Source organism: Desmodus rotundus, chromosome 4, assembly GCF_022682495.2.
Source record: "Desmodus rotundus isolate HL8 chromosome 4, HLdesRot8A.1, whole genome shotgun sequence".
Taxonomy (NCBI): Eukaryota; Metazoa; Chordata; class Mammalia; order Chiroptera; family Phyllostomidae; genus Desmodus; species Desmodus rotundus.
In genome coordinates this window covers 133,287,482-133,300,279 of record NC_071390.1, presented here as the reverse complement: position 1 = coordinate 133,300,279, position 12,798 = coordinate 133,287,482, and the positions used below count along the sequence as shown (strand labels likewise).

Sequence of the window (12,798 nt, the reverse complement as noted above, 5' to 3'; positions counted from 1 at the left end):
TGCTATATTTTTTAACAAAGGAGAAAGAAATGCAGTCCCACGATAATACAAATAATAATAATAATTTGGTAGTTATTCAATGATGGCAATATTTATTCACAGTTTAATGAATACTGGGCCCCATTCTGAGCAACCTCATTATGCAGATGACGGATGGTCTCCTGGCTGAAAGAGTCAAATAACTTGCTTGTGGTGACACAGTTAATAATAGGCAGAGCTGACGGTTGAACCCAGTTTTCCTGTCTCTGCTCCGTATGCACTATATCAACTGTCTGATTTTAATTGCATCTTTTTCTAGATTTATGTACTTCTTATCACTCTTGTTTAGAAATCTCACTTGGACTACTCTACTATTTATTGTATTGTCACTTGTTTTCTATTCAAATAGTTTCTCCGTAATTTGTCAACTAGCTTTTTTGAGACAGGCTTTTTGTCTTCAAAAGATATTTTGTCTACAGACTTTTGTGTAAAAAGATATTTTGTATCTCCAGTGCCCACCCAGCGAGCACTAGAATAATCATATTTGTGGAATCAGGTTTTAGGTTTTCTAGTTTGGCTTTCAAAAAAGCAGATGAGTATAATGTTTGAATCTTCATTCTGAGAAAACATCCACTTACATGGTGTTAGTATTCTGAGCATTTTGCATTTCTATTAAGACAGTTTTTCCTCATTGATGATTATTGTGTCTTCTAAAATTTTATACTGGAAGGCATATGCTACAACTCTGAACTCTGGTAGGATTGTTTTTTGAGAGGTTCATCTCCAATTTTGCTGTTTATCTGATGGTACTAAACACTCTAATTAGCACAGCTTGGTCTATACACACAGTAACTGTTCAATATGTGTTTGCTAAATTCAAGTGGTGATGATCTCAGCGTGATAAATGTCATCATGAATTCCTTTCTTTCCTATTAAAATCATTTTGGTAAGGCAAGACAATAATATTCTTTAACAAATTCTCTTCATAGTAGGAATTCTCTTCATAATTCAAGAGAAAAAATAATTTTATTTTTATTCAGTAGTCATCTGTATCTAAGAATTAGCTTTACCTAGTTCCTTTTGATTATGTAGCTAAATTGATTATACTATAACATAACTTACACTTTGCTACATAAAATTAAGTTTATCAAAGTAAATATTCAGATGAATAGGTGGAGTCAGTTTGCATTTTCATCATTCCCATTCTAGGATTATCCATTCAATTATGTAAGTTTTCTGAAGATTTATAGTCTAGATCATTTTTCTCATACATTATTAAAATTACAAGGGCAATTTAAGTATTCAGCTTTATAAAGTGTATTTTTTTTATTATAGACACAGCTGTTTTATTAAACTCTTGAAATAAGTTCATTCTCCTTTTGGACATTCCTTTATTTTCTCTATCATTTTATAATTTTGTTTTTAAATACATATATGCCCTTTAGCTTTAAAAAATCTAAAATATTTGCCTTATTGAGGGGGTAGATGATGATATTATAGTGTCTACAAATGTATGAACTTAGTCTAAGTAAAAAAAAGTCATGATTTATAATTTATCAATACTACATATCAATGAGGCATACTATAATCTTTATTTTTCACTTTCTTTTTCTTCTCCTCTTTCTTTAGATGAGTGTCTTTTTGCTTTTTCATGCTACTATAGCTAATGTTCCACACTTGAACTCTGATTGCCCTATACCCTTCATTTTATTAATGAAACTGTGAGATTTAGAAAACCCTTTACCAAGTCAGCGGCATTTTATTTTCCAGGTGTACAGCCCGTGAGTGTGGAGCTGAATTCTATGCTTTGTCCTGCACCTTCCCTGAGTAAAGTTGGAGAGTGAGTACCTCATTAAAAACATTTCAGAAACATTTTGGCTCCAGGAGATTAGGAAATGGTGACAAATATACATTGGTTGTTTCATTGTATTTTGTTGTACAGACTGAACGTGAAATAGTAAGCCCTAAACAAACCACTCTGGTTAGCACTTTAACTATATGCTTAGCACATGGAAAACGATAGAGTCCGTTGCATCTTATTTCTCACCTGTTGATGAAAAAACTGTATAAATATTTATCTAGGGTTTGAGAAGTATTTTTAAATTGATTAAAGGAGTGCACAATATAATTTACAAAGGCAAGACTCTCAGAATCACTTTTTCTTTCTCTACAAAACTGTTCATTTTCTGTGTCATCTAACTACTGTTGCTGACAGCATGCTGATGGCGACATTAGACTGTGTCTTGGCATTTGAAGTAGATCCATTCTGCCTAGAGCCACCTTAACCCCAAGTGCATAGTGAGACTCCATGACTTACTGGGTAATCATATCTTGTATTAGCAATGATAAATCTATTGACTTGATGTTTGATCCTATTTTAACAAATCTATAATTCCATATTGATCCTCTTGATTGTTCCCCTCAGTCTGCTTCCACAGCTGTCTTCTCTGTCTTTGCCATTGGCAGCTCCACCCTTTTTGTTGTTCAAGTCAAAAGCCTTTGATTCATTAATGTTTTCTCTTCCATGCAGCAAAACCTTACTAGCTCTAATTTCAAAATATATTCACAATACAGTTCTTCCCTACCACCTTTGCTGATACCATCCTAGACCTAGCTGCTTTCATGTCTCGCCTGGTATATCAGCCTCTCCACCGGATTTTCTGCATCTGTTCCTGGCGGGAGTGACCCTATTAAAGCAAACTGGTTTATGTTATTCCCCCACTTAGAATCCTCCATAATGAGTTCCCCATTCCACTCACAGTGAAAGTCGAGTCACTACAATGTTCCACAAGGGCCTATAGGCTCTGGGCCCTCACTACGTCTCACACTTCGTCTTCTTTTTGCCCTTTCAGTTATAGTCATGCTGGCCTCTTGGCCGTTCTTTATGCTTGCTCCCACATCAGCACTTTTATGCTTGCTGTTCCCTCAGCTTGAAATGCTCTTCCTCTCGTAGCTCACTCTCTCCTCTTCTTCAAGTCTTATTCTGAGGTTACCGTCTTCGGAAGATCTTCCTGGTCACCCTATTTAATCATGTGATCTTCCCCCTTCTTTGTTCAGCACTCCATTCCCTTTTAATATTTTTGTTTTCCTCCAAAGCATTTATTTATTATTCTGTCTCCTTTTTGCTAGGATGAATTTTGTTTGCCTTGTTTCTTGCTGTATCGCTAGCACCTGACACAGTGCCTGACCTACAGGAGATTTGCTCAATGTTTGTTACCCGAAGGATGAATATATTTTTCTCAAATACTTTGATTTTCTAGTTATATAAACAGTTAAAAAAGTGCATTTGGTTGTTGGGGGGCACGGGCCTATATCAGGCAGGAGAAAAATGATCAGATTCCTATTTTGGACGGAATGCCACTTAAGAGAGCAGAAAATTATCTTGACTTATTAATAATAGTGTCTATTTAAGGAAGACACATTACTTTGTACTCCAAAATAATTATAAAATGCAGTATGCCTGTTCTCAGGTACTGAAGTATTTTCTTTAGAATTTACCTTTGGACACAGTCTCCTTTTGAAGAGACTACCATTGAGACTGCTGATAATGTTTAGTGATTGGTAGATAGGCTAAATATGCAGGAGATATGATTTTTAAAAATCATATAGAGCATAATAAATATCAGACATGAGAGGTCATCATCTGTTTGGATTTTGATACTAGGATTCCCCCAACAAGCAGATTGTTTTGGGGAAGGAACTCTGTTTAAAATAATTACTTTCTCTCTCTCTGTCTTTTTTTTTATTGTTGTTCAAGTACAATTGTCTCCATTTCCCCCCCACCACTCCCACCCACCCCAGCCAAAGTAAAATAATTACTTTTGACTTACTTTCTTTTAAAATCAAGTACACGATACCACTGAGCAAAACTTGAGAAGATTTTATTTGTTAATGTGTTGGGTGTTCGGGGACATCATTATTTGTTCTACTAAGTATGTTGCAAGTAATTTGGACCTTTCCTTTGCCTTGAATTTTCTTCAGATACTTTTGTAGATGATGAGCTCTCTTCTGAGACTGGATTAAAATCAACACAATTGAAGCAGTTTAGCCCTGTAAGGTGACTGATGCTTAATTTACTTGCCTAATTATCTTTTGGCTAAGGACTCAAACCCATTAAGTAGCTAGTTAGTCTATATTTCAAGTAAACACATCTGGCCGAATAATGAATGAAGGTTTTTCTTGTGTGAGGGTGACAGATGTGGTGATGGTTCCCCCTGTTCTCTCACTTAAATAATTAACATCGTGCTGGTGAAGTAACCTCAGACAGACAGCCTCCAAGCCAGATGCGTCGTCTCAGAGCTGGCTCCACGGGCATGAGCCTCATCTCATTAGTCTACTCTCACAGTCCCTTTCTCTTCTTTGTGTCATATTTCCCAAATTACATTCGTTTGAGGGTTATTTCTTAAAACACCCAGGGCCTGTGAATTTGGGTTTGAAAGAGAGTTAACATGAAAATGCTGACTTGGAGATGAGAACGAAGAATGTAACCGAGTGGCTAGGACTCAGGTTTGCATTCGGAAGTTGATGTCTTGGACTGAACAAAAGGGAACGCCGTCTGGGGAAACCTTACGCAGGTATATCATGTTTAGCATTGTTGAAGTAGGTCTCCGAAGTACTTTCTTTGGGAGAATCTCTATTAACCTTCTTTATTTGATAGAGATGTTTCGACTGAGATGAACAAATTCTTAGTACTTAAGCAGAAATGATGTAAAGGTGGTAGTAGCACGTTTTTTTTTTTCTATTTCTTTTATTGGATACAAGTTGATTTTCAAATGTCACATGATTAAACTTTCTTACCAAGAAAAATCTGTAGATTGTTTGGGAGTTTATTTCTAACAGTGGTTCATTTGTGCCAAAATGCCTTAAGGTTGAATGGAAAGGACTCTGGGAAGTTCTTTGAATCCTCTCCATTTCAGGACAATCACCTCGTGGTGCCAAGTGCGGGCGTTACCAGCGTTTGCAGGGTGGCCTTATGCTCTGACCCTTGTTTAGTGAGACATCAACAATAACACAGCTGCTCTGCGATCGCTGAGATCTCAAACCTGTAGTTTGGCAAGGAGAACAGAGCAAATTGGGTAAATATACATAAACACATTGTGAAGAAAGAAAAACAGAACAGAATGATCCAGAGCCTTATCCTACAGCTTGTTTGATAGAGATGATTTAAGGAGGCATATGGTATAGTTAAATGTGCTTTCAGAAACGTTGGCCAGAATCTTCTGGCAAATATGAAATCAGTATCTAAGTCAAATAAAACTGATAGTATTAGTTCTCTTAAAAGGCAGTTTGGGGAGACACTTGACAGAGTGTTTTGAGGAAGAAGTGGAGAGATATCAGCGAGTGTGGAAAATTTTAAGCATCTGATGCTGATGGGTCATTGAGCTAAATAGTGTGGCAGACTTGGGATTAGAGCCTGACTTGATAACAGAATCTTTTTATTTTTCTCAATATTGCTATTTTTCAGTATAATCCATTTTTCTGGAATAAAATTGATTAATTTCATTTATTTTTCTTGGTTGGACAAATTCTTCCTTTAATCCAGTTTCTCACATGAATACTTCCTTTCAATATACTTAGGTATTGAGATATATGTGTAATGTTTACTTATACAATCCCTAATTCACTATTTTACTAGCAGATGGTACAATCACAACTTAATTCTTCTGTTTCCTAAGCAGAATAAGACTTAATTTATCTATTTTTATCATGGATACCAAATCATTAGTTACATCTTTATTTTGAACATAAATGCTAGAATCTTGGTAAGATGCACTGGGGCTGATGACCCTTTCTGTTTCTCTATCTTGCTACCCGTCCTTCGGTGGTGAAACATTTATCTTTCACATGGTGTGTTGCTTTCTGAATATATATAGAAATGTGATAAGTTCACCTAATCTGCATTATATTTCTATTTTAAATATTATATTCAGTTCTTAAAATTGTCTTTTAAGGGGAGAAAGAATTAATTTAAGCACTACTGGGGTAGCTAACAAGGTATTGCCAAGTATGAAAATATTAAATAGGATAAAAAAATTAAAAAATATGTTTTATTGATTATACTATTATAGTTTTCCCAATTTTTCCCTGTTTGCCCCCCACCTTGGCCTTGCAATGCCTCCTTTCCCTCTAGCAATCATGCCCCCTCATGTCCATGGGTCATACATTTAAGTTCTTTGGCTTCTCCATTTCCCATACTATTCTTTTTTTTTTTAATTTTTATTGTTATTCAATTACAGTTGTGTGCCTTTTCTCCCCATCCTTCCACCCCACCCCAGCTGAACCCACCTCCTTCCCCCACCTCCACCCTCCCCTTTGGTTTTGTCCATGTGTCCTTTATAATAGTTCCTGTAATCCCCTCTTCCCACTGTCCCATACTATTCTTAACCTCCCCCTGTCTATTTTGTACTTACCAATTATGCTTCTTGATCCTTGTACCTTTTCTTCTATGCTCCCCCTTTTCCCCTCCAGCTGATAACCCTCCAAATGATCTCCATATCTGTGGTTCTCTCCCTGTTCTAGTTGTTTGCTTAGTTTGCTTTTTTAGATTCAGTTGTTGATAGTTGTGAATTTATTGCCATTTTAATGTTCATAGTTTTAATCTTCTTTTTCTTAAATAAGTCCCTTTAACATTTCATGTAATAATGGCTGAGTGATGATGAACTCCTTTAGCTTTACCTTATCTGAGAAGCACTTTATCTGCCCTTCCATTCTAAATGATAGCTTTGCTGGATAGAGTAATCTAGGTTGTAGGTCCTTGTGTTTCATCACTTTGAATACCTCTTGCCTGTCTCTTCTTGCCCACAAAGTTTGTTTTGAGAAATCAGCTGACAATCTTATGGGAAATCCTTTGTAGGTAACTCTCTGCTTTTCTCTTGCTGCTTTTAAGATGTTCTCTTTATCTTTAACCTTTGGTATTTAATTATGATGTGTCTTGGTGTGGCCCTCTTTAGGTCCAACTTGTTTAGGACTCTCTGTGCTTCGTGGACTTCCTGGAAGTCTATTTCCTTTGCCAAATGAGGGAAGTTTTCTTTCATTATTTTTTCAAATAAGTTTTCAATTTCCTGCTCTTCCTCTTTCCTTCTGACATTCCTATTATTTGGATGTTGGTATATTTGGAGATGTCCCAGAGGCTCCTTAGCCTGTCCTCATATTTTTGAATTCTTTTTTCCTTCTTGCTGTTGTGATGAATGCCTATTTCTTTCTTATGTTCCAAATAATTGATTTGAATCTCAGTTTCATCCCCTCCACTGTTGGTTCCTTGTAAATCTTTCCTTATTTCACTTAATGTAACCTTCATTTCTTCCTTGGTCTTTTTTACACCATCACCATACTCAGTGAGTTCTTCGAGCAACCTGATAACCAGTGTTTTGAACTCTGCATCTGATTGGTTGGTTATCTCCATTTTGTTTAGTTCTTTCTTCTGGAGTTTTGGTCTGTTCTTTCATTTGGGCCATATTTCTTTGTCTCCTAGATTTGGCAGCCTCCCTGTGTTTGTTTCTGTGTATTAGGTAGAGCTGCTTTGACTCCCTGTCTTATTAACGTGGCCTATGTAAAAAAGGCACCTGCAACTTGTGTGGGGTGAAGTCCTAGGTAATTGTCGGGGTGGGAAACTGGCTGCACCACTTTGTGGCTCTGTGTGGAGGGAGGGCTTGTAGAGGAGACAATGCCACTTCCTGTATTCTGAAGCTTTGCCTTGCACTTGCCATGTTTCTAGTCACTTCACTTACTCAACTGGTGTGCAACTGGTGCCCTTCCAGCTGTTGCCCTGGTACTGAATGCCAGAGGGGGTGAGTCTGTGTACATTCTAAGTCCATGCAGGCCCTTTAAGCATAGTCTCCTGAAAATCTGGCAGTTTTTTTCCTGCCACCCCAACCCCCATTGATTTTAACAGCCAGAAGTTATTGGGATTTATCTTCTGGGCACTGGAATCCTGGGCTGTGGGTCTGGCCTGGGGCTAGGATCACTCGCTCCCAGAGCATCCCTCCCAATTTTTATTTACCACATGTGAATGCAGGACTGCCTGTTCTGCCATTACCGTATCTCCATGCCGCGCCGTGTCTCGGCGCCTCTCTGCCATCTCTGTGCTTCTGTTCTCTGCCTCTCCTACCCATCTGGATGAATGGGGCGTCTTCACATTCGTGCTTGTCAGATTTCCATACAGCTTGATTTTCTGACGGTTCTGGTGTTATTTGTTTGGAAGTCTAGTTGTAATTCTTTCTGTGGTTGATTGAGGAGGCAAAGCATGTTTACCTATGCCTCCATCATGACTGGAAGTCTAAATAAGATAAAATTTAAAATTCTGAAAAAGATAGAGTTCAGGTGTGACATATCAGCTCCCTTCAAACTTCCGGTCTGATCTGTCATGTGAAAGATTGATTTGCCCCCAGGAAAGCAGATAAAAGAGTGGAAGGCAGAGGGAGGCACATTTCAATTCAACATTAGAGAGATCTTTCTAACAATTAGAATTATTTTTAGTGTTTGGTAATTAAAATTTTCAAAGAGGGACAGCTATATGATGAGGTAGAGGATATCCTTAAATATGTATGTAAATCCTCTTATATATCTGCCTCTAAACTTTATGTTATCAAAGTTTTTACTATTACTAAGATATTTAACATATTTGAATGAAAGGCACTAAAAACCGAGTGATTATTTTCAAGTCTCTTTTTTATTTTATTAAAATGTGTAAGTCAGTGAAAAAGAGGTTATCTTTAGTGTAATACTGAGAACATTCACAGTAAAACTTTATGTTATGTCCAAAACATCTCTGAAAATAGCTTTTTTATCTTCTGAAGCCCAGCAATTTTCCTGACTGCAATGTTTGTTTTAGTTACACACATATATTGAGATAGCTGAACAAGAAATTACTTTATTCAGGAATATTTTAACCATTTTAAAGAATATAATTTTAGACAAAACATTAATTTACATATATATTCTTACTAGAAGTAGAATCTTTAAACTATCACAAATATGAAATCTTATTTTTTAACTTGTGATCTTTATTATGTATGAAACTAACTTTTAAAAAGCTCTGCAGAATATTTAATAGTAGCACTTGATTTCAAAATAGCTGAAGTCACTTTAATTTTAATAACTTTTTGAGTAGTTGCCAGTTTAATTTTCAGTATGTGCAAATTGAAGGTAAATTATTTATTACTTCCAGCAAATGCCTTTCACAATTTTATTTAATTTTTTCATCTTTTTTTAATGGATCATAAAATGGCAGTCTTTTATTGGATATGCATAAAGTCAGCAGCAAATGAATACCTTGCAAATTGGTTACTGTGGATTGAAATGTCAGTCATATTTCATGGAGTGTGAAATTTCTGAGATCATAGTAGCTCTGACATATGGCACTGAGCTCTTCTCCTGTTTTGGAACCATCATACATCTTTCAAAATTAAATATAAGCACTGTGACCATTAGGCCTTATTGAATTTTATTTACTCAGTTATATATCATAATACTGTTGAATAATTTCTCATATGGAATGAATTTAGTTTTATCACTATTGAGTATCAGTAGTGATCATTGACATTAAAATGCACTCCAAACAATCTTTTTGTTATGTTAGGTTGTTTAGGTTTCTTCTAACCATCTACTTTGAAAAAAAATATTTTAAGGATGGAGCAGAGTAGATGAAGCTATTTGCCAGGAAGTCTAAACAGTGCAGAACCAATTTATAGAAAAGGAACTGGAAAGAGCTGTCAGCGCTCAGCCTCGTCTTCCCTACTCACTCTGCAGTGTCTGCACCTCGGGCCAGTCCTCTTTCAGAAGGTCCTCCCTTGTGTTTCACAACTTCATTTGCTCACCTGCCTGGCTGTTTCTTTTCAGATGTTACCTCAGGCTCCCTTTAACTCTCAATTATTTTCACCCTGGTTGAACCACAAACCCATCTTCTCTAAGGCTTCCTTTTCCTGCAGATGAGCTCCAGATCTCCAAAAAGATCTTTTTCTTAGCTCAAAACCCTCTATTCAAATGCCCACTATCCCCACTATCCCAGTGTCTGCTAACTCCCTTGGATTTCCCACAGCCACCTTAAGTTTGAAGTTCCCAAGTTAAACTCATGTACTTCTGTTCAAACCTGCTTCTTTTCCTGTGTTTCCTATGTAAGTTTACCCACCCGCCTGTGCAGGACAGAACCTTTGAAGTCCTCTTTATCCCTTATTCCTCACCTGCAACCAGTAAATGTCCCAGTCATTTTTATTCTAAGCCCTTACTATCTCTCAGTTTTCATTTTCACACTACCCTCATTGCCACTATTTTAGTTCAATTCTACTTTGGTTTTTTTGAAATACATTCTTAACTGATCTTTTATGTAGAAATGTACTCTTCCAACCCATGCTCTACACGGCAACAAGAATCATACTTGTAAAGTACAATTTTAACCATACTTCTACCTACCTGAAAAGCTGTTAAGACTAATTCCAAGTGACTACAGGTGGCATCCTGGGTTCTTCGTGATCCTTCCTCCGTTGCCCTTTTCAGGCTGAAGGCATGTGTTCTCACTCTCGCACTGTATGTTGCTGCCACATTGAATGGCCTTTGGTTCCTTGATTGTTCTTTGCCTTTCTTGCCTTCAGCCTGTGAAATAGTAGTGCTCTATCTACTTGGATTCCCTTCTAATCTCTTTTCCTAACTCCCAGTTATCCTTTAGGATTCATTTTAGAGAGGTCTTCCTGCAGAAAACCTTTGCTGATGCTCCCATGGCAAGGCTGAGTCATTGTATTTCCCTTCTTGTCCTCTAGTACCCCAGTGTCTTACCTATTTTAGGTACTATCACATTCATTGTAATGGTTTGTGTGACTTCCTTTCAATTACATTGTAATACATTGTTTTATTGGCTATTACAGCCCTGTTATCAAGCACAGCCTGGGTTGGTCTGTTGTAGGTAATTTATGAATATATATTTAATTAACTAGTAATAAAGTGATTGAGGGATTGATTGAATAAACTTATTGGCAAACATTCATCAACCAATTTAGACTGCAGTTTTAGATTTTAGGTTTAACACACAGCTCAATGTTGCTATAATGTTGGGTTTAATCAAGATAATGTTTTGCAACAGGAAGGAAATGGCCTTGAAAAATGTCTTTACACAAACCTGCATGACATTATATACTAGGTATTTTGTGAACAGCTTAGCTCTCTCTATTTTTATATGAGAATAGGAGAATAAAATTCTTTAAATAAAAAAGTGTTAGGTATTTATTTCACTGCTGCTTTATATTCTTCTGTAATATCTGTGTTTTTTTTTAAAACTTGGATCAAAAGGTTACCTTGATATTCTGAGTAATCTGTTAGACAAATAAGTGTTACAATAATTTATAGAGTAAGTATTGTGTTCCAGACACTGGGATGAACATTTTATGTATATTATTTTATCACGTTCTCTCCCCCCAAATAACTATGAAATAGGTACAATTATGCTCATTAAACAGATTGAGGAATGCAAGATTGAGGGTGTAGTGACTAGGGTTAAAACCCAGAACTCCTTATTCCCTAACATGTGAGCTGAATCTATATCTTCTTTTTAAGTTTTATTTTATTCTTGTGACAAATATAGATGAAATCTCCCCTCATTTCTCACTTATGTACAGGGTGGGACAAAAGTAAGTTCACAGTTGTGAGTATGTGAAACACAGAGTCTATTCTATTATTATTTGTTAATTATTGTATTAGTTTCCATATTAGCATCTCTAAACTTACTTTTGCCCCACCCTGTATGTAATTAAGTAAAAACAACATGGCTTTACCCATTTTTTGTTCGTGATGAAGTCTCTATAAATAAGAGTAGGGGTTCTACTGTCATCACACTTATGCAGAAGTTACATAGCAATAGGAGTTAGAAACCCATAGACACTAACAGAAGAAATATAAACTATGACAGCAAATGTTAAATACACATGCCGGAGACTGGAGGTAAGGAAAGGTCCAGGTACTGGTTTGGATTAGAGGGTGAGAGGGCTTTGTCAGTCAGTGTGCTAGCAAGGGAGCGGCACAGCTTTGGAGAAAGGCATCAGCTCGTAATCGTGCCAAAATTGTCCTAATAATTTAAAAACTGTGTTTCTGAAGAAGGAACAAAACTTAAAAACAGAATGAACTTTCAGCCTGACTGGTATAGCTCACTGGATTGAATGTGGGCCTGCGAACCAAAAAATCGCTGGTTCGATTCCCAGTCAGGGCACATGCCTGGGTTGTGGGCCAGGCCCCTGGTGGGGGCTTGCAAGAGGCGACCACATATTGATGTTTCTCTCCCTCTCTTTCTCCCTCCCTTTCCCATCTGTCTAAAAATAAATAAATAAAATCTTAAAAAAGATAGAAGGAACTTTCAAAGTGTGTTTTTCATGTTTGCAACACTTACAAAAATATTTCCCAGCAGATACATATGTGTATGTACGTGTGTATACATTCACAAATAAATAGCATATAGTAAATGTCATTATAGTTAGACATGAGAGATATGTGAATAAAGTGAAAAATTAGAGCAATGATACTAAGCTCTTGCCAGTGAGATGAATTTAAATATAACACCCTAAATTATTTATTGAAGATTCAGGTAGTATGTGGTAAAAGTGACTACAAAATTAGAGAAGTGCAATATTTGGGCAAGTTATCTTTTAAGCTTCAGTTTCTTTATTTGGAAACTGGAGACAATGCTGCTGCCAGGAATCAATAAATGCCTTCATTACTAGTACTGTTGTTGACGTCAACGCTTTGATCAGGAAGGTGAGGATTGTATTTTTTTAATTGAGTCCAGATGTCAAAAGAAACATCAGGTGGCTTTCCATGTCTGCGGGGTCTTAATTCAGTTTT

General features: G+C 36.6%; 1 protein-coding gene across 1 annotated transcript in view; it reads left to right on the top strand.

The window, feature by feature from the left end:
- The window catches only part of ANTXR2 (ANTXR cell adhesion molecule 2), a 151,955-nt gene that overhangs the window by 37,283 nt on the left and 101,874 nt on the right, over positions 1 to 12,798 (top strand). Inside the window, exon 10 of the mRNA XM_024579148.4 lies at positions 1,750 to 1,819. Coding sequence (XP_024434916.1) covers positions 1,750 to 1,819 — 70 coding nt within the window. The remainder of the gene's footprint in view (positions 1 to 1,749; positions 1,820 to 12,798) is intronic.